The 23,600-nt window shown below is 47.0% G+C and overlaps 3 protein-coding genes across 3 annotated transcripts; 1 reads left to right on the forward strand and 2 right to left on the reverse strand.

Moving 5' to 3' along the window:
- The first annotated feature begins 585 nt into the window (after positions 1 to 585).
- VAMP1 (vesicle-associated membrane protein 1 (synaptobrevin 1)) lies at positions 586 to 6,028 on the forward strand. The gene is made up of 5 exons (XM_006862664.1): positions 586 to 735; positions 4,020 to 4,146; positions 4,358 to 4,516; positions 5,438 to 5,489; positions 5,910 to 6,028. Coding segments are annotated over exons 1-5 (357 nt in total). The 5' UTR covers positions 586 to 733; the 3' UTR covers positions 5,927 to 6,028.
- Positions 6,029 to 7,295: 1,267 nt separating this feature from the next.
- TAPBPL (TAP binding protein-like) lies at positions 7,296 to 14,715 on the reverse strand. The gene is made up of 8 exons (XM_006862759.1): positions 14,652 to 14,715; positions 13,673 to 13,903; positions 13,255 to 13,527; positions 11,909 to 12,247; positions 10,910 to 11,212; positions 9,679 to 9,765; positions 8,326 to 8,403; positions 7,296 to 7,390 (listed from the first exon to the last, which is right to left on the reverse strand). The coding sequence occupies exons 1-8, from the start codon at positions 14,713 to 14,715 to the stop codon at positions 7,296 to 7,298; spliced, it is 1,470 nt and encodes a 489-aa protein (XP_006862821.1).
- Positions 14,716 to 15,550: 835 nt separating this feature from the next.
- Positions 15,551 to 20,034, reverse strand: CD27 (CD27 molecule). Its single transcript, XM_006862760.1, has 6 exons — positions 19,899 to 20,034; positions 19,570 to 19,701; positions 16,480 to 16,659; positions 16,235 to 16,315; positions 15,899 to 16,018; positions 15,551 to 15,687 (listed from the first exon to the last, which is right to left on the reverse strand). Exons 1-6 carry the CDS (start codon positions 20,032 to 20,034, stop codon positions 15,551 to 15,553), a joined length of 786 nt encoding a protein of 261 aa, XP_006862822.1.
- Positions 20,035 to 23,600: the final 3,566 nt, after the last annotated feature.

Genomic DNA, 23,600 nt, shown 5'->3' on the forward strand with positions numbered 1-23,600 from the left:
TTACTTATCTTACAGAGCCATACCCAAAATCCAAAAAACTAAACCCACTGCCATCAAGTTGATTCTGACTCCTAATGTTCTTAAAGGGCAGAGTAGAACTGCGCTATAGGGTTTCCGAGATTAAAGTTTTCAGGAAGCAAAGAGACTCATCTTTCTCCCCTACAGCGGTGGGTGGGTTTGAGCCGCTGACTGTTAAGTTAGCAGCCCAATGATTAACCCACTACAGCACTAGAGATCGTCAACGATTCTTAGCAGGCACCAAAAAGGCCTAACCCAAGCTATAGAGACGCCTTTCCAGGGGACTGGCCAGTATTTTCACCGCGTGCTGTTTAGTTGACTGGTAAATTAACACTAGTTGTATTGGTCAGCGAAATCTCCTAACTGCAACCGCTCCTCTCCAGTCTCGGTGAGAGCAGGGCTGTGATTGGCAAGCTTTCAGGGGCGGGCCGGTTAGGCCTTAGCCCCACTTCTCCTAGCGTCCGCGCGCCCATCCTGGGCGTGGATTGGGCCGCGGACTGTCAACGTTACCAGGGAGGCGTGGCCAGCACTAATAAAGTCCTGGACTAGCGCGGTAGCTGCAGTAAGTTCTACCGCAGCCAGAGCTCCGGGTGGTCTGGTCAGCGAGAGGCAGAACTCGGAACTTCTGTTGACTCAGCCACAGCTATCCCCCTTCGCCGGGTGTCTCGCCGCAGCCTCTGGAGGAGACGAACCCCCTAACCCCTGTGTCAGAAAAATGTGAGTTGACTCTGATGTTGGGCATTCGGTACCTCTTTGCTAACCCTCAGCGCCGGACTCTGCGGGACGAAAAATGGCGCATTGCAGCAGCTGCAGCGACGCGGGGAACCACTATTGCGCGCCGCCCCCAGATCGGGTTATCCCTAGGGAGTGGGGCAGTATCCCATTGTCGCAGCAGTCATCGCTAGCACCCCACGGACAGGGTAGGGACATGGGGGTCCCACATTCATTGCACCCTCTCCTCTCGCCTGTGGGGCGCTTCATTCCAGGTTTCTGGATAGTGGAGTCCTGGAAAAGGCGAAGGGAGATTTGGAGACTTCAGGGTAGGGGGCTCGAGCCTCGCTCTTATGTCTGACTGAGTCTGTACTTAGGCCTCTTGAAAGACAGTCATGGGTTCACCCTTAAGTTACAATTCAGGGTAGTAACTTGACTTGCTCAGCAACCTCTGGATTTGTTCACGCCCCTCACGCTCGAAGTGTGATGTGTGCCCACCCAAGGGCAGTGAGCAAAGCTCCAGAAACTTATTTGCCAGTTTTGTGGCGCCAGGTGGGCAGCTCAGCAAGACTCAAGGGATAGTAGCATGTGATTCCACACAGCCACTCATCCCAAGGCCACCGTTTAGAAGGTGTTTTCCTGTTATGAGTCGTAGGTGAGTATTTGGAAGAGAAACAGGGAGAACTGAATATCATCCCCTTCTCCCAATTTACTCAGTTTTGTTTCTGCCATCTTCAACATTACCCCTTCTCCCAAGATCCTGAGGGAGAACTATGGCTAGATAAATGAATGACTTCCCTGTCAGGGCCACAATATGTATATTAGAGATTTTTCTTTCCGATTACTACCAGAAACCCTGATCCTGGTCTTTGATCTATTTGTGCTGTTTCTCTTAGTAACAAAAAAGAGGAGTTACTTGTGTTACATAAAGCTTATAGCTGTCCTTGTCTGTTTTACAGCTGAGTGCTTTCAAGTCCCAACAAGTAGTAAGTGAAATGGGCTCCCCAAATGGAATGCTTTATGGCTGTTTCATGCCCCCCCCCCATTTCAGATTTAATACTTGTGGTTTTAGCTGTATATGATAACCCAAGCATTTTGGTCAAGCCCTAGGATAACAGTTGTTTTCATTGTGGGGAAGGGAGGTGGAGGGATCTCTTTCAGCCATCTGGTTCCCGGTAGCATCCATGTGGGATGAATGGAAGGAGATGGAGAACGCATGGTGGCTAGCAGGGCATCACGAGGTACCTGACCTTAATTTTGTCATTGGTGTCACCATCCTGGACTTTTTCCAAGACCCAACACGGGCTGGTACATACTCATTAAAATTTCCACCTTTAGTTGAGAACTAGATTGCTTAGCTTTGTAGCAGCGCTCCAGTCTTGTGGCTTAAGTGGCTTTGTATCTTTCTTTCCTCTGCCTCCCTTGTGCTTTAGAGGGGAATGTAAAAGTGATTCCTTAGTGGGACTGAGCCAGGTGTAACTTGCTGGTATAGCTTCTCTGAAGAATTATTTTCTATCATTTTGGACAGAAAGAAATTCACTCAGGGGGAGGAACTTCTGGGTATTAATTCTATTGTGATCGTTGTTTGTGCTGCGGAGTCGGTTCAGAGAGTTTCCAAGGAGTGGCTGGTGGGCTTGAACTGCCAACTTTGCAGTTACCTTGTGGTTAGCAGTCCAGTGCTTATCCAACAAGGACTTTCCTTTTGGATGACTTTCTTGATGGTTTAGCACCTAGTGCATTTACTCTTGGGTTGCTCCAGTGAGGCAAGTTTCCTGCGGTTCTGCTTCTGTTTGATGAGGAGCTCTTGTTGTCTAATTTCTATTCTCCATCATCTCTCACCTGCCTGTGGGTTCTTACTTTGCAGAGAAAAATCTCACGCTTTAGGTTAGACTTCTGAGAATTCTTTTGGAGAGAACTTCATCTTGAAGAACCCATATCAGATTATCATTATCTGGTATGGGATCCCTTACTTTAGGTGGTTCTGAAAAATAGACTAGCCTGCATAGTGTAGGAGTATAAACAAAGATTTCTCTTTGGGAGATGAGGAACTAGAGGAGTCTCCTGTGATCTCATGCCAATTTAGAAAAAGAAAAGGATACGATGTCTATGATGCAGGTACATTGAGGGCCATTTCCAGCATTTTTGCTTCCTGTCTGTGCTCTTGGAACAGTGTCCATAACTAATGCAATTGCCTTGGGTGGCTGGTTTTGTCCAAGTGAAACCTCTACTTTCTCTGCCAAAAACAAAGCAAACAGCCCTGACTCACCCCACCTACATAGACATTGCTTCTGGTGATTATCCAAGTTGTCCTTATTCAACAGCCCTGATATACTACTAATCATCCTGTGAAGCGTGACCAATAACTGCACCCCCTTCAACAGAGTCAGTCAGCATGCTCTTTCCTTTTATGCTCAGACTTTGCTAAAAAGGAGCAATTCACTCCCTAGGCGTATCCTGAATAGTTAGTCTTTTTCTCTGAGTTTCCCCTAACCAGACAGGGGGGTTCTAGTTTGAAATCATGTGGAAGGCTTCGACAGCTGGAGAAATGTAATTTAGGCCAAGGCTGACACATTTGTCCCTAGAACCTCTGTACCAGAGGGAATATTTGAGTAGAGTTTAACATTAGTGGTAAGGAGCTCTGGTAGCGTAGTGGTTATGAATCGGACTGTGAATTGCAAGGTCAGCAATTCAAAACTACCAACTGTTCCATGGGAGAAAGATGAGGCTTTCTGCTCCCATAAAAATTTGTAGCCTTGGAAACCCTGTACAGGGTTGCTGTGAGTCAGAACCGATTCCATGGCACATCACAATCACAACAACAACATTAGTGGTAGCTCCAAACAAAATTTTATGATGCCACTCTTAGTGTTCCTGAGCCCCATCTGAATGTTACAGGGTTTTCCATCTTTTACTTCTTGTCACTAGGCTGAATCTCCCTGCTTAGGGTTGCCAAGGAATAGTACTCCTATTTGCATATAAAACCAAACCAAATCCAGTGCAGTCCATTCCAACTCATGGTTGTCCTACAGGACAGGGTAGAACTGCCCCTTGGGTTTCCAGACCTGTGAATGTTTACAGAAGCAGACAGCCACATCGCTCTGCAGAGCAGCTAGTGGGTTCAAACAGCCAGCCTTTCAGTTAGCAGTCGAGTGCTTTAACCACTGTGACATCAGGGTGCCATTAAATGTGCGTAGAACCTAATCATACTTGTTTTGGTGGTTTGGGGTGAGAAATGCCCCCAATGAGAGGGCTGCTGACTTGACTGGATCACTTTTATTCTCTGCCCACAGGTCTGCTCCAGCTCAGCCACCTGCCCAGGGGGAAGAGGGGGCTGCCCCGGGTGGGGGTCCCCCTGGGCCTCCTCCTAATATGACCAGTAACAGACGACTACAGCAAACCCAGGCACAAGTGGAGGAGGTAGGTGGATAGCTGTTTTCAGAATCAGAGACATTTTGAAACAGAAGGGAAAACCTTATCTATTTTTCTCTCTTATAAAGGGTTAGCCAAAGGCTCTGAAGGGACGAGGTCCAGAACAACCCTTAAGAGTTAAGCAGGGCCAGACTTGATTCCATTGTCTGTGATGTCCCTCGTTGGGGAGCTTAACATCTTTATTCTGTGACCCCCTCAGGTGGTGGACATCATGCGTGTGAATGTGGACAAGGTCCTGGAGAGGGACCAAAAGCTGTCGGAACTAGATGACCGAGCCGATGCCTTGCAGGCGGGAGCATCACAATTTGAGAGCAGTGCTGCCAAGCTAAAGAGGAAGTATTGGTGGAAAAATTGCAAGGTTAGTTAGTTTTCCTTGCCTCCTCCCCCTAATTTTCCTGGGCTTCACCTTGTAAAAGGCAAGAAAATCCCTCTGGTTCTACATTTCTTCCCTCTCAAGGACACAAAAGGAGCTCTGATAGCGTTATGAATCAGGCTGCTAACATCAAGGTTGGCAGTTTGAAACTATCAGCGGTTCCGCGGGAGAAAGATGAGGCTGTCTGCTCCCATAAAGATTTGCAGCCTCGGAAACCCTGTTCAGGGTCACTATGAGTCGGAACTGACTCCACGGTACTTAACAACAACAACAAGCAGGATCTCTTCCTCTTGGAGGAAAGCCTGACAGCCTCCTTCATGTGATGCATTACCCAGCGTTGGCCACCAGGGGAGGCTAGAGTATTCAGAACTACTGACAGAGAAAAATAAACCAAAAGCTACCCTAAGGAATTTGGAAAGGTCTAGTGAAATAGCTTTCCCTAAGTGCTTCTCCTGTAAAAAAATTCTCACCTGGTCCTTCCTCAGGTATAACTGATATTAATGCAACTTTTTTTTTTTTTTTTTTTTTAATACCTGTGACTTTTGGGGATAAGTTGAACACTTCACAGGGAAAAGTAAACCAATAAGCTAAAGATCCAAAGTCTGTAGATTCATTGGAATTCCTTTTAAAACCTTAAGGCAAGAGGAATCCTATAAAAAGGAGCAAACTGCAGGTGTTCTGGTGTTTCTGAGGAGCTACCTCTGTGGTCCAGCGAGTATTCTGATGGTTCTGATGAGAAGCAGGAGGTTGGGACCTCTCTGAGAGGAGGCTTGCCCATCTCCTAAGTGATTTGTGTTTTCTTCCCCTTCCCGAGGATGGAGGGAGTTCTGTCCCCACCTCTCTTGCCCTGCGTCCTTTCCTTTTTCCCACATCCAAGGGTTCATATTTTTGTTTCCTTTTCTTCAGATGATGATCATGCTGGGAGCCATCTGTGCCATCATCGTGGTAGTTATTGTAAGTAAGTATCACTGAGGTTGCTGATGGGGTGACGAGGTGGGAAGGTCCCGGAATCTTCTGCCTGCCTGCCTGCCTGCCTGCCTGGGGAGTGGGGCTGCTCTGACTGAGGTATGGACACTGTTGCTATGGGACCATCACCTGGTTTGGGAGGGAGCAAGGGGCGGGTCCTCTGGCCAAGTCAAAGGACTTCCTCGGTGGATGAGCCTTCCTTCTGCAAGATAGTGCTGGGGGGAAATGGCCCCTCCTGTTCTAAGGAAGTGAGGCTATGCTATCTATCAGTGGCTTGGGTCAGAGGGATCCCTGGGAGTGGGATACCTACAACTGAAAGACCAAAATATCTATAACTTGATGTAATTTGCCATCTTGTTTTCTCCTGTCTCTTTTTCTTTTCCATCCGGGACTTCCTGATACCTGTGTCCAGTCTACTTTTTTACTTGAGAATGTACCATCCCTCCCCCTTCTCCATTGCCATCCAAACTCACGCCCTTCTCCCTCTGTTTGCTCTCTCACCAAACTTCCCCAGCTGCCTTCTGACATCCCAGTCCAGGCTTCTCTGCCACTCATTCCTCCTTTTTTTTGTTGCTTCCATTTGCACTATGTCCCTCAGCACTAGAAATGCTGCTCGTGGCACAGTCTTGAAGTCCCTACCTGGAGATCAACAGCTGGTGCCTTCTCTCTATCCCCTCTTCTTATGTACTCTCAAGTTCTCCCAAAGCCAAAAAGAGTTGGAGGCCAGGGGAAAGGGGAGTAGCTGAGGTGGAGTGCTCAAGAGGCTGCCAAGATTGGGAAAGGAGAAAGGTACTGATGCTTACAGTATCTTTAGGAAAGGCCAGACAGCTGACAAGAGGCCGGGCACAGTTAACAAAATGGTAGCTCACACAGTGCTGCTTTTGCTATTCTACCTGGAATGTTCCTCCTCTGCCCGTCCAGCCCTGGAAGAGGATCCTGTGGGTGGTCCCAACATCCAACTTGGTCCTAGTATAATACCCTTTTAGCAAGTGAAAACAGTTGTGGGTTTTTTTGTTTGTTTTTTTTGCGGGGGGGCGGGGGGGAAGTTTTTTTCTAATCTGCTAGTCAGTCCAAGATTTTCTATATCTTCAGGGATCTTACAACCTTTTGCTTTGTTCTCTGTAGGTCTGGAGAACAAACACATTGAAATAACATGGGAACTCTCATTCCCATCCTAGAAGCAGCTCCGTCAGCTCCTAACTGGGAGGGGCTGTCTCTTCATATCCTTTGCAGTACTCTGTGCTGTTCATGAAGGGCACCAAATAATTTCACATAGCCAAAGTTTTTGAACTTTCAGTTCATTTTAATGATTGCCATAAGGAGAGAATGCCTGTTAGTTATAGAGAAACTAAGTCCAGGCCCTGATTTAAAAATTAACTCGGAGAGGGGGAAAATAGCTTGGAGGCAGCTACTTCTTGCCCTCTTACTAAGGAGAGTCTTGTTCCTCCCTTCCTGTTGATAAGGACATGTGAAGGTGTTAGACACGAGGGTTTCGGGAATCCTTTGACATCACCCCTGTGTATTTGCCAAAAACAGAGACAAGGCAAAAAGTCCTTCCCAGGGCCTGGCCAGTTCTGAGTATTTGGAGACATTTGGGTGTGTACCCATCAACTCAGCCTTTGGATGGGAGGCGTGACAGTCTGTAGACAGGTGTGCCTGTGTTTTGCTGTGTTGTCATGGGGCCCTCTAGGCTAGAGGTACCTCTGTTCTTCCTACTGTCCATTCCCCATCTAAACTGCCCTTCCTTACCCATCTGGATTCAACTTCGCCTCCTTCCTTTTTCTTGTCTCTGCCTAGTTTATGGATACAGACAGTGAGACCTGAGAGTGGGAGTTGCTCGGCCTGTCTTGTGGCCTCCAGCTACCTTCAGCATAGGATGTTGCATGTGATCAACTGGAAGGGTGAGGGGAGGAAGGCAGGCTAGAACATACCTGAAGACATTTCTTCCTTCCATCCTCCAACCCATAGGCAGGAAGAGGCCATAGCCGGGCTGGGCTGGGGCTGGATGCTTGCTCTCCATGCAGCAGCATTTCATTGTGCAAACCCATCTATCCTTCCCCTTTGCCCCTGTCTCCCACTCCCTTCATCCTGCCCTGGGCAGGACCGAAGAGCTGGAAGAAAGCAGTCAGTGTGCCCTCCCAACGGCCCCCCTCGAAGTCTCCACTCTCCCCAGGGCTCCTCCTTGCCTAATACAGGGGGTCACCGCTGGAGAAGAACCATCACTGTCCTCGATGTATCCCAAGCCTGGAGCAAATCTGCCCTCTTGACCCACCCAGCCCTGTCATAGGAATAACTTCCAGGGTTTCTGTCCCTCTGAGGCTCACCAGAAGTAGTTGGCTTTGTTCTTTGGGGGGTGTTAGCCCTTCCACTTTCTTTCTCATCCTACTCTGTACCCTCTTTTGTGTCTTTGTTTTCCTTCCTCTTTCCCTCCACACATGTGCATGAAAAAATATGCAACTAAACCCTGGGACTTTGCAGTCAAGTGGAGCTGAGCTTCTCACATCCCCTTCTTCTTCAGTTTGCTCTGAATCGAGGTGGGGTTTCCACTGTGTGTCTGTCATCACCTCATTGTCTTTTTTTCCTAACCCTGGTCTTATACTTGTATAGAGTAATAACACTTGTACTTCCACCAAAGGCATGTGGCATATTTACCGATTTCATGTATTCTGAACAAAGGCAAAAAATACAAATTCCTACAACTAAATCGACTTGGTTGTTGTTTGGGTTGGAGGAACTAGGGAGGTGGGAGGGGGGAGCACCAGTTCTTTCTAGTAGTCTGATGTTGCCTTGGACCGGAAGGGCTGGCATATGTGTGCTGTATGGTCTACAAGACTTCTGTGTGTCAGCAGAGGAAGTGGGCTCTGTTTTCAGCATTTGTACCTGTAGCAGCCCAACTTCTGCAGGTGCTAGTGAAAGGAAGTGATGACAGGAAGTGGAGCGGGCTTCTCACACTGGCAGACAGAGGCAGGCATCTTTCTCAGGCATCGCTCATTTACCTTTTTCCTAGGTCCTCGGCCTGCCCAGTCTGTCCCAGGGGACCTGCCCAGATGAGGCCTCCACTCAACACCCTCTGTTCCTCATCACCTTCACATGCAGTTTTCTTACACGGAGGAGTCCCACTGTTTCAGCCACGTACATTTTAGAAGTGAATTATTTATTTATTGGAAGTGAATTAAAGGAGAACTATCTCTCCTGTAGCTAAGGGGGCAAGGACTTGTTGTTGTTGTTGTTGTTATGTGCCGCGGAGTCGGTTCCAACTCATAGCGACCCTGTACAGGGTTTCTGAGGCTGTAAATCTTTACGGGAATAGAAAGCCTCATCTTTCTCCCGTGGAACAGCTGGTAGTTTCGAACTGCTGACCGTGAGATTAGCAGCCCAATTCGTAACCACTACGCTAAAATAACTGGCCTCTATCTAAAGGAGCTTAAAGTTAAGCAGAAAAACCAAGATGGAGTCCTAGGGTTGCTTCTGAGGGCCTTTGTTTTACATCTTGAGTACTTTGCAAGTTGGAACAGCTAGGCTTGGGGACAAATGAGGAAGTAGAGAAGCTTTGCCTCAGAAGGTACACAGGGCTTTTATTTTGACAGTCCAGTATTTGTGAGTGGTGGCCCAAACCCCACGTCTGTGCCCTATGGCCCCTCACTTTCTTAATTTCTATTTGCTTTTCCCACCACCTCATCTCAAATCTGGCTCTTTTGTTTTAACCTCCATCTAGATGCTCTGCCTTTCTATTGCCCTCTCACCTCTTTATACTTTTTCCCTAGGTGGAACTGCCCAGGATCCATGATGAAGGGAGGTAGAGATAGCAGAGCCAGAACCAGAGTCAGTGTGCCCACAACCTGATGGTTTCTTCAGGCCTTTCTCGGGGCTTGTTTGAACTCTGGAGTTTCGGCTCTCTTTGGAGTCCCTCTGGGAGAATGTGATTGCTCTGAGGTTGGAGAGTAGCTACTCAGAGTGTCTCAGGCTCTTGACCTTGGTAAGGGTGGCTAGAAGGAGACAAGAAGAAATGAGATTAGTTTCAGTTGGAATAACCTCAAAAGCAGGGGGTTGTAGTGACTGGGCCAGTTCAGAGTTGGGGTGCTTGGGCTTCATCTTTGGTCAGAATGGGGAGGTGGTTAGAATGGGCTGATCTATGGGGAAGGTGGACTAGAGGCCAGAGCTGAGGGCAACCGTGCTCTTACCTTTCTGCCTCTGAAAACAGTGCAAGAACAACAGTGCAAGAAGGAAGAGGCTGGTGGCAAAGAAGACTCCAAAGGACATTCTCCTCTCTGTAGGGTAGAGCAACACGGGGTAGCATTGTTGGCTGAGCCCTCACCTCCAGTGTCCACCCCAGGGAGGAGGAGCAGGGTAAGAGTGTGCATTTGCGATTCGCCAGTGGAGGAACTCACCCAGGGCACATTGGAGCATTTATTGAAAGTGGTTGGATGTTTGTGTGTGCTACGTCATACATTTCTCTACCTCTTCCCCCTCAGAATACTTTTTAAAAAATATCAATTTGCAAGAGAGATTTGGATTAGCTGAGCTGTGAACAGTTACACTGGGATTTTGTAGCTAGCTGGGGAAGAATGTGAGCAGAGACAAAACCCCTCTTCTCAGGAAGCTCACAGTCTAGGGAGCAACCAAATCAGGTCCAGTGCTGCTTGTGTTTGCATTTCTGAGTACAAATTCTTTGCTATCCCACTTAAAGCCTGCCAGTGACATTCTATGGCTTTCAGGATTAAGTTCAACTGTAAAAGCCCCTGTGGTCCAGTTTTACACCTTGAGGGGAGGCAGACTGTTTTTCACATTTTCTATTTGATCAATGATTAGGGTAGGTGACCTTGGATAAGTAAAGTGGAATTATGGTAATAATTTGAGATGATACGTATACTTAGTCTAGTGTAAGTGCTCAGTAAATATAAGGACTGCAACAACTTCAGTGCCTTCCACCTCCTCTTTTTACATATACCTTGACTCTAGGTGGGCTGAGTTTCTTACAGTTCCCCAAAGTCTGAGGCTGCTGGATAGGTTAGCTATCACACATGCTGTTCCTTTTGTCTTTAGTGTTCCTGTCTTCCTGAGCAAGCTGGCTTAACTCACTTGTCTCTTCTAGATTGTCTTCCTGGCTCCAAATCTCGCTTCTCAACTAGGCTAAACTCCGTAAGGGCAGGATCGGGCCTTGTTTAGTCTTGATCTCCAGCCTGTAGCACAATGCCCAACACATTGGAGAGGAGGATCTAATGAAGTCTCAAGGGATGTGTGGTGGGAGCTGCGGAGGCTACCGTCTTGGGAAAGAGAAACCTCACAGCAGAAGCAGGAGAAGGTGCAGCTGGGACTGTGAACAAAGCAGTGGAAAGCAGACCAGAGAGGTGTTTGGGGCAGGAGAGCTGGGAGCCCAAGTCTGGAGGTGGAGAAAGGAGGGCAATCTAGTACCTGGTAGGGCAACCCAGGTGCTGACCACAAGGGGCTCTTCCAGGGAGATGTGGGTGACTTGGCAGGTGTATGTGGCACCTGCAGAGCCAGGCTCTATTCTTAGGAAGGAGGAGATGCTGTAGGTGCCTGCTATGCTTTGCCTGAGGCTAGAGTAGGAGGCCCCTGAGACTTGGACTGGGATCCCTCCCAGCTCCTCTCGGGTCCACGTCACAGCCACGTCCAGAGGGTAATAGCCAGCAATGTTGCAGATGAGGATGGGTGCCTGAGCTTTGTTTACCAAGTTCAGTTGTACTTTGGGGGGAGCTGGAAGAAAGAATGAAGAGTAAGACTTCAGAGAGATCCATCTGGGAACAAGAGAGGTGCTGAAATTTTCTCTTTCTGCTGGGAGTGAGAGTAGATTGTGGCGGTTAAAGTTTCCCCCTCAGTGGTGTAACAAGGAGTTAGGGGTGTAAAGATTCCACCATGATTAGGCAATTGTTGTTAAGTGCCGTCAAGTCAGTTCTGACACAAAGTGACCCTGTATAGAGTTTCCAAGGAGTTGCTGGTGAGTTTGAACCGCCGACCTTGTGGTTCAAACTGACATTGCTGTCCGCTGCTTATCCCACAGTGCCACACCAGGACTTTTGTAGATAATTTAAAACCAATGGTAAAGCTTTAACAACCAAAGGTGGGCTTGCTTTTTCTTGTGACAAGCCAGAAATTGTAGACTGTCAGTGATAAAGTACCTTTCAGGCTCAGGACTGCTCCTACCATCCTGCCCAAAATGACAGTGGTAATAGGGGCCGGCAGGGCAGGGCAGCAGGGTCCTGGGCTGGGAAATTTATTGATGGGATTATCCTGGAATTCAGTAGGACCCTTCATCGGATGCCATCTATACTTCTGGGATGGAGCAGGCATTTAGCTTGTAGGAAAACAGTCTGCCACTCCAGAAACTGGAAACGCTCCCAGGTTTCTGGAAACCTTCCCACTTTCCCCAGGTTCCCCAGGTCTTGGCCTCACCTTGGACGTTGACCTGGATGATTTGTTGAGCTCGGTAGAGAGAGGTGGTGATCTGACAGATGTAGGTTCCCTCGTCTTTTGGAGTGAGGCTGGGTAGGGTGAGTGAGGCATCCCCAGCCATGAGGAGCTGCTCAGGCCCGAGGGTAGCACCTTCCCGCTTGGCCTGACCCTGCCCTGTGGTCCAGCTGTACACCAGCCAGCCACTGCCCTTATACTGTAACCGCCACTCCACGCTGATGAGGTCCAAGCCTGGTGCTGTGGAGAAGCCACAGTGCAGGGTGGCCGAGGCCCCCAGCAGGAAAGTCAGGGATGGAGTCTGTGTGGACACCTGGAACTCCACTGTAGTAAGAAAAAGTGGGATGAGTGGGGGTTTCTTTCTCCTGGAGGGTGCTTGTTTGCTGAGCAGTGGGCATGCTTGAGGGGAGTATGGAAGGTAGTGTACACAAACATGCTCCTGCTTCCTCCCCTGGACGAGGAGCCCACTTGGGCTTATTTCCCTTCAGATGGAACCACAAAGAGGAAGTGAAAAAAAATGTTAACTGGTGAATCTAAGTGTTCCTTGTGTTATTATTATTTTACCTTTCCTGTAGGTTTAAGATAGCTCAAAATAAAAAGGGGGGTACCTCTAATAGTGCTAGGATTACGGTAGATACTGGACAGAGGTGAGGAACCCTCTTTTCTGATGTAGCAGATTGGATTTAGGATAGACAACAACAGAAAGGGTAGCATGTTCTGGTATTTTCCACAGATAGGAGGGGAGCCCCTCTAATCTTGTCTGGGCTTGAGTGTATCTTCTTGGAGGCAAAATATTGGATTAGATGAACTCTGGAGGATCCTTTCATCATGGCCTCAATTTCCTGTGCCCTCTGGGGTGCTGACTTGGACAGGTCACAAAGACTTGGGTTTTGCTAACAAGAGACCATGAACACATTCTAGTTCATCTCCATGTGAAAGGTGGTTATTTGAATTCACCCCTGTGCTCTGTTCTGATCGTGAAGCACCAGAACAGGCTAACGTTTCTCTGGGAGAAAACTGACATTTGACTCAATAAGACTATTACACACAGCACACATAAACAGCATCGTGTGTCTTCTTTCGTCACAACAGTGCAGTGAAGTACAATTTTCCCCACTTGAGTTGATACATAGGTCGGCCTTATGTTCAGCCCTCAGCAACACTCTCTTCTTCTGGACTCAAGTCTTCAGGAAGGATGACCACTAAGGCCTGGGGACACCCTGAGATGACCTAGGTGGTGGATGGAAGTGACTTGTTTTCTTCCTCCCAGCCCCATCTCTGCCCACTTAAAATAAAACTTCTTTCCTGCTATCTGCTTTTCACTTTCTTACCTACAGTCCTCACAGTGTCCTGGGGACTCAGGGACAGGTGCATCGAGGTTTGCCAGATAGCCTCCTTCTCAGCATCCCAGAGGGTCTTCATCACCATGGAGACACTAGGGCCCCCTCCAGACACCTGCACATTAGTGATGAACCAAGCTGCGGTCTCAACAGTGGCCTCTTGTCTGGTCTGGAGAAAGTAGCGGGAGATCTCACAGGTCACCTCCTTCTCACTGCAGTCAGCATGGAGTAAGGCCTCGGCTTGGGGAATCTGTACCAGGTCCACTGGGGAAGCAAGGTGGCCCAGAGGTGGAGTTGGATTTTTGGGGAAGCAAGCATGGGTGTGTGTCCTCGGGGACTGGCTTAGGAATAGCACTGTCCCAACAGAGGGAGCCCCAAAGGACTAGAAACCCAGAAAGAGGGCTCTTACCTGAGGCCTCAAAGGTAACAGGTGGATGGTCTTGGGTCAAGGCACCCCCTTGGAAATCCGTAAAGCCTTCCAAGGAGCCATCATCCAGCATGGGCACCTTCCTCAACACAAGCAAGGCCTTGACCATGTTTTTATTGCTGGCAAAAGTTCCATGGTGCCCACTATTCTTCACCAAGAAGCAATCTAAGACTATGTCAACTGGCCGCCACTGCCTTTCTGTCATAGGAGGCTCTGTAGGAAGACAGCTGACTGAGCACCCTCTTGTTCAGAAAGTTAAGACTATACTTGCTTCTCACCTAATTCCCCCAAACTGTGGCATAAGGGGTAAAAGTTGCCTTCCAGAATCCCAGCTGTCTCTGTGCCCTTTTGCCCCAGTTGTGTCCAATCCTACTTTCTGGGAAGCACCTGCTACAAGAAATAGTTCTTGGTGTGAAATATTTAATGACCTGGATTTACCTTGCTCGGTTTTTACTCTTCTTTCCAATTTTTGAATGAAAGATTGACTCCTCAAGTCAAAAGAACTCTCAACAAAAGCAAATAGATGGGCAAATATTGGGGCAGTGGCCGTGGGGAGAGGAAGACTGCCAATGCTGTGGGCCCTGGCAGCCATCTTAAATCTTCCCAAGCAGCCCATGGAGTCAGCTTTCTGCATCTCCTATGTGATCTTCCTAGCCTGGGGAACCTGGTCCTCTTTTGAAGGTGTCCTCTCCTAGGCGAGTACCCTCCCCTGTAGGACAGTGACTGCCCACAATATGTGTAGAGGAAACTAATCTTTATTTGGTTTCTCTCACCACACACTGATGGGTCTGTCCTTGCCAGCCCCTGAGCCTTTTGCCTGTTGGGCTTAGATAACTATTGGAAAGTGTCCCTGACCCCCTTGTCCTCTGGAATCTAAGGGAGAGTGGCTACCAGGAGCTCTGTTGGCCCAGGCTCTCCCCCCCCCCCCCCCCCCCCCACACACACACACACACACACTCACCGGATTCTGCTGCTGCAGATAGCACCAGGCTGATCAGCAGGCACCATACCTCCCAGGAGCCCATGGAGGCTGCTCTGGGCCCCTCTCACCCACTCGCTTCTCCACGATCCCAATGTTTGTAAGGTCCCCGTTGGAGAAGAGCTGTTGGCTCTCCAAACACAAATACCCTGTGCTGGCCAGCAACAATCTTTTCTGTCCTTTCAGCCTACTTTCACTTTCACTTAGAGGCAATCTCTCTGTGGCTGCCTTTGCCTCTGGGTGAAGCCATTTGTAGCAGCTTCCGGAGTCCTACTCACAGTTCTCTCTTCTCAACATTTACACACTTCCTGATGATTTCAACCAGACTACAGTGGCCTGGGGTAACTTGTCTCCTTTTCTGTCAGTGCCTTATGTACACCCAGCTCCTTTGGACAGGATCCAGGACAAATCTGCTCGGGAGAAAGCTCCTCCCTCAGATCCCCGTCAGAAAGGAAAGGTGTGGCCTGGGTTCTGGGACTGGGATTTTCCGCAGAGAGCTGGACAACTATAACACGTGGTAGTCTGTCACTTTATTTTGTTGATTTTCTGGGTCTGTGATACAGCATGAGGAGCTTTAGTAGCTAGAACTGTGTTTTTTACAACCAGAGCCCCAACCCTCCCGCAGCCTGGAGAAGAAACTGGCTGGACCACAGGACATGGCAGGGGTGGACAGGGAGGGGACTCTTGCTTCCCACTCCCAGCTCGTTACCACTTTTTATGAGACTTATTGCCAGTCTCACAAAACCACTTTTTCAAGTCCGTACAGAGGAAAGGGTCCTGGCAAGAAGATGGTATTGAAGTTGAGGTGCCAGGTTCAGTTCTCTCTGAATGGTCACATGGGCTAGAATGGAGGCTAGGGCTTTGGGGCATGACCCCCACCCTTAGCAGGCAAGCTCAGGGGTAGGCAGCGGCTCCGGTTTGCGGTAATCCTCCTGGATAGGAATGACACCACCCTCCTCCTCTCTGGGGCAGCTGTAAGCATAAGGCTCTGCAGGTTCCATTGGACATTCTCCTTTGTCTACAGAAAGGGAGGCAGAGGAGTCTTGGACACAGTGGGGAGGGGAAGCAGGGAGACAGTTGGGCAAAGGAGGGCAAGATTGGGGAAGGACTGTAGCTAGGAAGAAGACGAGGAGGGATGCAGGGTTGGCACAGATGGAGCTTCAATGAGGTTAGAGGCAGGGGTGACAGGGTTCAGGGACAGAATTACAGACCTGTGTTTTGTTTCTTACTTGGTCCATATTTTCTTTGTTGGTGGAGGAACAGGACTCCACCCAGGATGACAGTAAGTAGCATTCCAGAGAGGATCACAAAGATGCGGATACAGTCTGAGCTACACAGGGACTTCTGAGCTGTGAGAGGCAGGGGACACACGGGTTTGGAGGAGAGCCTAGTACTCAACTCTCTGCCTGCAGTCTAGCTCTCCTGTCCCACCTCCTATCCTCACCATTGGACTAAGTCTTCTCCTGATTGCTAGACCTCTTATTCCCACTCCTAGGAACTTCCTGGCCCACTTCCTTCCTGGACTCTCTGTGTTTCTCTGGGGTGGGGTTTGGGAAGACACTCACGTGGCCAGTGATTCAAGAGTGCAGGGGCAGACAGCTGTCTGAAATGAGCCAGAGTCTGCATGGGCCCGGCCTCAGCCATCTCTGGAAAAACAGACAGTCTGAGTAGCAGCAGACAGTCTCAAGGGGTGTGAGAAGCACTGGATGAGATGGGAACGGGGAGACAGGATGCCAGGCAGGTGAGGTATGGGAGACTGGAGTGTGTGTGGTAGTGGAGAGGGCTGGATATAGGGTTGCCTGAAACTTACTTTCAGTGTAAGGTAAGCTGATTAATGGTGAGTGAGGGCCCAGGGCCTGAGGCAGATGAGTAGTCAACAGGGAGTTTGGGAGCTGATCACACTCAGTACACTCCTTGTCACGGCACTGCCAGTCTTTGGGGCAGGTACACTTGGCATTGGCAGTGATGGTGCAGTTGCGAAGGCGGAGACCTGGAGAAAAGAGGATCACAGATGCACAGACATTCAGGCCTTCAGAAACCTGCCTCCTCCTCTGCCCAGACCCCCATCCAGGTCCACCTTTTAGGACAGGCTTCCCTCTCTCACTTTAACCTACGCACCCCACAAAGGCTGCTGTCCTTTGCCTTTGTGCTGGGAGCCATTATTGCTATTATTATGGAAGATTCATAGGTTCAGAAATGGAGACCATGAAAAGTAGACACATAATTTTCTCTCTTACTTGCTGATACAACTTTTTACTGGAGTATAGGATAGAGATGTATGAGAGGTCTTGAAAAATTCATGGAAAATAAAATTTAAAAAGAATGGAATTTTTCCATGAACTTCTTGACGCCCCCTTGTATGTATGCTTATAGGGAAGTATGATATATATCAGCCCTCTGTATTCACATCCAACTTCAACCAATCGCAGTTTGAAAATATTTAAGGAAAAAGAAAAAAAGCAATTAAGTGGCCAAAGCAATCCCTCAAAAGCAGAGAGGGAACTTAAAGTGCTACTTACATAGCATTTGCATTGTATTAGGTATCATAAGAAGTCTAGAGATGATTTAAATATACTTAGGTTCTGTGCAAATACAATGCCATTTTATATAAGGGACTTGAGCATCTGTGGGTTTTACTATCCATGGGGGTCCTGGAACTAGCCTCCCATGGATACTAAGAAATGACTGTGTAAGTGTAAAGCTTGATGAGTTCATACAACTCAGGCACACATATAGCTAGTACTCAGATTAAGAAACAGAAGATGACCAGAACACTGAAAGATCCCTGATGTTCCCTCTAGTCACTAGCCATGCAAGAATAGCCACTATCTTGACCTCTGACACCACAAATAAGTTTTGCCTGGTTATGTACAGTACAGATGGAATCATGTAGTATGTACCCATTTGTGTCTGGCTTCTTTTACTTAGTTCTGTGAGAGTCATGCAGATTGTTGAGTGCAAGTGCATTCTCATTGTTGTATGGTATTTTATTGTATGACTATACCACAATGTATTCATCCTACTGTTAATAGGCATTTGGGTAGTTTCTAGCTTTCACCCATTAGGAATAGTGTTGCTATGACTCCTGATAGGTTTTTAACTTCCCTAGAGAGTGATTGGATTACTGACACTCTTTGCCATTAAAAAACACATTTTATTCAAGTGTAGGGGTCAGATGCTGGCTGACTGTCAATCAGTTATGGCTGTACTTGGCTGAGTTGGGCTTACAAGTGTTTGGATATTGAGAGGATGGTGATTTTGGGCAAGCAGCAATATCTGGAGATGGAGTAGGTTTGAGTGGCACCTGGTAGGACTTTATGAGCCCTGACAGGTGGAAGAGGGCAGGAGAAAGGATGCCTAAGACTGCTTAACAGTTTCTCTTAGAGTATGCCTTTTTCCAGGGAAGAAAGGACAGTTTCCATCTTCTTATGCCCTTGTGTCCTCTCCTTCATGAATTTTAACTTGAGTTCCTATTAGAGAGTACTTTCTTAGTGGTTTACCAGGAATTATAAACCAGCTTGGACAAGGAGCTACAAGGGATGGATGAGTGAGAAAAGTCTGAAACAGTGATGGGAGGAGGAAACAGTAGTGGAGGTAGGGGTGGGGTAGAGGAAGAGGTAGGTAAAGGTGGAAAGTATTGGGGATGGGGGTGATTATGAAGGTGTCTCTTAAAGGGGAAAGGGGCGAATTAAAGAAGAGGCCAGGGTGGTTAATATGGATGAAGTGGCATGAGTGTTCAGAGGTCTGGACTTTCTATTCACCATGCATAGCCTGTGATTGAATTTCAGGCACTTTTCCATCTTGTAAATGGGAGTACTGAGGTCCAAACTCATTTAACCTTCTCCCCATTTCTTTCCTTGCTACAGTACCCTTCTGCAATCTGGTCCTGCCTGTGTGCCTTGGGGATCTGTTGGCTTGGGGATCTGAAGGACCATGGAATGGGCTGGTTAGGAACACTGTGGAGGGAGCGGGAGGGCTTAGCCCTGGGAAAACGGCCTTCTGGTGGAGTCTGAAAAATGAGTGGTGGAGGCCTGGACTTCCATCATTTCAATTCTGCTGCTACGACGAAGAGAAAATCATCCATTAACAATCTTACTTGTAAATTAAATGGACTGAGAAATACATGTTTTGTATTAAAGATGTGCTGTTTAACTCATTTGAAATAGAAAATCCCCTCTCCCCCACTACAATGCAGTATAAAAAGCCTACCAAGACCACACATACTTTATTTTATAGTTCAGTAGTCTCTCAATCCTGTTTTGCTGAAGAACATTTCTACTCTAGTGTGTATACTAGCATGTAGTTTCTGAAAGTCTAGCTAAAATGGAGAAATAATCAAAGAATTCATCAGCCTAGCTACAGAAACTGCATTTCTTACTTTTTTAAAAGAAAGATATGATTATAAAGAAAATATGAAAAAACACAGGCCACATACATTTTCATTTTTCTAAATTGACTTTTTTTGAGGGGAAAAAAAAAAAAAGTTCCTCCCCACTGACTTAGAGTGTTATTTTCATAGAAAGATGTTTTCCAAGTTTCAAACAGCCAGCTTACCAAAATGCGTTCTGGGAACTCAGGCGTTTAAGGACTCAGGGGTTCTTGTCTGAAATCTGAGGTCATTCCCCTTTTATTGTCTTGTCCATGATATAGTCTGATCAATCCCTCAAATTTTGCTCTATCCTCCCCTAAAATGCTAGATTTCTCCCCACCTCCCTACACCTCACCTCCCAGAGCCCCCCAGCATGGGCCTCACTCGCCTTGAGCTTGCAAGTAGGCTAAAGCTTGTACTTCTCATCCTTTTTTGTTTCTTCATACCCAGCTCGCCAGCCTTGCTCACCAAAAGCTGTCCAACACCCCCACCTGCACACCCCAAGCCCTTTGGTCCCCTTGCCCATCTCACCAAAGTTACAGTGCCGACAGCTCTCACAGTGGGGCCGGCTGTGGTGGTCTGGGGAGAAGGAGACCCCTGGTACACACGGCTCACACCGAGCAGCCTTTCCATGCTCATCACAGTCCTTCACTAGGAACGTTCCTGTGAGATAGGGTCCAGCGTCAAGGCCACAGAAAGTCCCTTCCCCTTCTCTACCTCTTCAAGGTGGTGTCTCCCATCTGCTGCAGGATTCCTCTTCTTACTCCATCTCAGCCTCACCCTCTGCTTCCCTTTACTTTAAACCATGTGCTCTCTCCCCCTCACTCTATTTAAGCTCCTGCTCAGGCCTACTCTCTTACCTGGCTCACACATCTGGCAGCACAGGTCTCCTGGAGCCCGATAGTGCCCTTTTGGACAGCCCTTGGGGCCTGGGGTAGCTGAGAGCCCCACTAGAGTCCCCAGAACCCAGAGCCAGCAGGGAGGTGGCCAGGTCATAATTGCAACTGTCCAGAGAGCTCTTTATCCTATTGACTGACTGCTGGTCTCGCTGGATTGGCAATCCCCACTGGGTACTGGTGCCTCTGTCTTGTCACTTCCTCAGTAGGGGCTGTGGTTCTTCACCAAGTTGCCCTGCTGCAAGTGGCAAGTTGACCTTTGATGGTGGTTGTGGTCCTAGAGCGTCTATAGTGGTGTTTTTTTTTTTTTTTTCTCACAGCAACAACCTCCACCCTCTTGCTTTCTGCATGCTGGGAGGGTATTAAAAAAGCAAACCCTATCAGAGCTTCTGTTCTTCAAAGATGCCCCTCCAACACACCAGCCTCCCCTTGGTTTCCGTCTCTCTCTTGTGCTCATGAAACTTTAACTCATTGGTGCCTGCTGCTTTTACCAAAAGTTGCCCACCTCTTCTCTTCACAAACTTGTACACGAAGACACCCAAACGCACTCCTGCTCACAGCTAATCCAGATGCTCCCTCTCTCTTCTCCCCATGTCCCTTTTCTCATAAAGCTAACCAATTTAAAGAAGGAAGGGCTACCAGAAGTGAGCCTTTTATCTGAAACTCTTGGGATCAGATATGTTTGGGAATGTAAGACTTTTTAGATTTTAAAATGAAACCAGCTGGTTTATATGTTACAAAACACTCTCATGGAGCTGGGACAGCACTCATAAGCAGACACATTAATATTTTTGTAGTGAAACAGTTGAATGGAGTTACACTGTGTGGGACTTAATAATAACTGTAATTAGCTTCACATCCATTGAGACCTGATTTTATGGCCCAAAGAATCTGCTACAGGATTATTCAGAATTGCAATTGAGTGACTGTAGATGTGTTTTTCTCCTCTGTAGACACTGCACTAGGAAATCACAGGTGATCTCCTTTGTCTTTATGCTAGCCTGTGACACAGACATTGCCCACAGCCGGGCTGCCTCCTTCCCTCTCAGATGCCTGCTCACCATTCTCCTCACCTGAGCTCCCTCTTGACCTCCTCCATCCTACCCTCTTTCTATCAGTCACTGGTGTGACTGGAGCATCTCCACTCCTGGCTTTGAGTATTTGGGGTAGAAGGTAACTTCCTATATAGGCTATTTCTTCCCTTTTTCTCTGGTTCTCCTGGAAAGACTGATTTGGGGATGTTAGAAATAGCTCAACTTTGCCCTTTTTGAGGCCTGGCAACACTTGGATCAGAAACCTCTCCTCATTTCCCCAGTGAATGAGGTGTGGTGGTGGTGTGCCGTGGAGTTGGTTCTGAATCATAGCGACCCTGTATAGGGTTTCCAAGGCTGTGAATCTTTACCGGAGCAGAAAGCCTCATCTTTTCCCTGCAGAACGACTTATAGTTTCAAACTGCTGAATGTGACATTAGCAGCCCGACTCGTAACCACTACACTTACTCATAACCACATACCAGAGCTCCTTGAACAACGTGTATGGTAGCTTATTTTTCTAGGACATTTTTCACGTAGGAGCTTTGCAGTTGTTTTCACACTGCTTCTAGAATGTACCCACCCTATGGTTGCACCTGTCAGATCTGCTCTCTATCTTATCTTTGGTTTCCTTTCTCTTCATTTTTTCCATCCTCTTGCCTTTCCCCAACCCCCTCTACAGCTCCTTGACAGGGTCTACTTAAGTGGGAAACACATATGGGTGTGATTTGAAGATGTAATTATGCAAAACCACTGTGTTCATTATCTATCAGGCAGGGTGCTTGAATTCCCCCTCAGAGAGAGTTTCCTTTGGAACAAGAGCAGCTTTTTGTCACTATCAGTTCTAGCCTGTTCCAGGTTATTGTGAATACTTTCACTGAATTGTTTTAAAATAACTTATTACTGTGAATTGAATGAAGCTTTAAAGAACGGATTCATCAGTCCCATATTCAACAAATCCTACATTTTGTGTCATTACAATGATTGTCCCTTCCATGTCCCAGCAAGCAATGTCTTTCTTTGCAACTCTTGCACTCCTGTCTGTTTCTTCCACTACCTTCATCTTTTCTGTGCCAACTTCCCTTTTGTTGTATATTGCCTTCCCCAGTGAATAAATTTCTATTCCCTCCTATCCCTGGTAACCATCATAGAATGTTTCTTTCATCAAGAAAAATTTTTCTTAACTTTTTACAATGGTCTCATACAATATTTGTCCTTTTGTAATTGACTAATTTTACTCAGCATATTGTCTCACAGGTTCATCCATGTGATGAGGTGTTTTTCAAATTCATCATTATTCTTCAGTGTTGTACAGTATTCCTTGGTGTGTATGTACTCAATTTTGTTTAACCATTTTTCTGTTGATGAGCATTTAGTTTGTCTAGATCTTTTTGCTACCGTGAAGAGTGCTGCAGTGAACATTAGTGTTCATACATTTATTGACGTCATGGCATTCATTTCTTGAGTTTAGAAGTAGAGGGATTGCTGGGTCACATGGTATTTCTAGTTCCAACTTTTTGAGGAAGTGTCATATACCATTTTACAGTCCCACCAGTAGTGTAGGATGGTCCCAGTCTGTCCACACCTAGCCAGCATTTGTTGTTTTCTGTTTTTTGGAACTTTGTTATTGATACTAGGGTATATGATATCTCATTTTTGTTTTGATTTGCATTTCTTTAATGGCTAAGTCCTGGATAAGCACTGGACTGCTAACAGCAAGGTCTGTGGTTCAAACCCACCAGCTGCACCTTGAAAATTCTATACAGGGTTGCTATGAGTCAGAACTGATTCGACAGCTCTTAACAGCAACAAACAGCTAATGATCTTGAGCATTTTTTCATATGTTTGTTGGTCACATGAAGTGTCTGTTCATGTCCTCTGCCCATTTTAAAATTGGATTATTTTTCTTCTTCTTGTATTCAATAAATTTTAGAGAGTAGTCCCTTGTCTGGTCTATCATTTCTAAAAATTTTCACAGTCTGTAGGTACTTTTATTCACTCTTTTGGTGAAATATTTTGATGCACGTAAGTGTCTAATTTTTAGGTGGTCCCAGTCATCTATTTTGTCTTCTGCTGTCTATTTGTTGTCAGTTACATTTCATAGTTTATTTATGCCATGTGTTAGCACCCCTGAGGTTGTCTCTGTTTTTTCATTAATGATCTTTATTCCACATTGAGTTCACTTTTTTGTATACGGTGTGAGATATAGGTCTTGTTTCATTCTTCTACAAATGGATTTCCATTTTGCCAGCACCATTTTGTTGAAGCAACTATCTCTTCCCCATTTAATGTGTTTTGATCCTTTGTTGAAGATCAACTAATAGTAGGTCGGTAGATTTACTTCTGGATTCTTGATTCTGTTCCACTGATATATGTACCTTTCATTGTACCAGTATCAGGCTGTTTTAACTGTGGCTATGTAATAAATTTTGTGATTGGGAAGTGAGAGGACTCCTACTTTGTTTTGCTTTGCTTATCCATAGTCTCTTTCCTTTCCATAAAAAGTTAGTGATCAGGAGTGATTAACCTTTCAGTCTAGGAGCGGAGGGCCCTGGGACCATCAATGGAGAAGAGCGGAGAGTGGGACCCCACCCAGAGGAGCAGTGAGGCCTGAGACTGAGACAGAGAGGATGAC

Source organism: Chrysochloris asiatica, unplaced genomic scaffold (assembly GCF_000296735.1).
Source record: "Chrysochloris asiatica unplaced genomic scaffold, ChrAsi1.0 scaffold00050, whole genome shotgun sequence".
In the NCBI taxonomy this organism is placed as follows: domain Eukaryota; kingdom Metazoa; phylum Chordata; class Mammalia; order Afrosoricida; family Chrysochloridae; genus Chrysochloris; species Chrysochloris asiatica.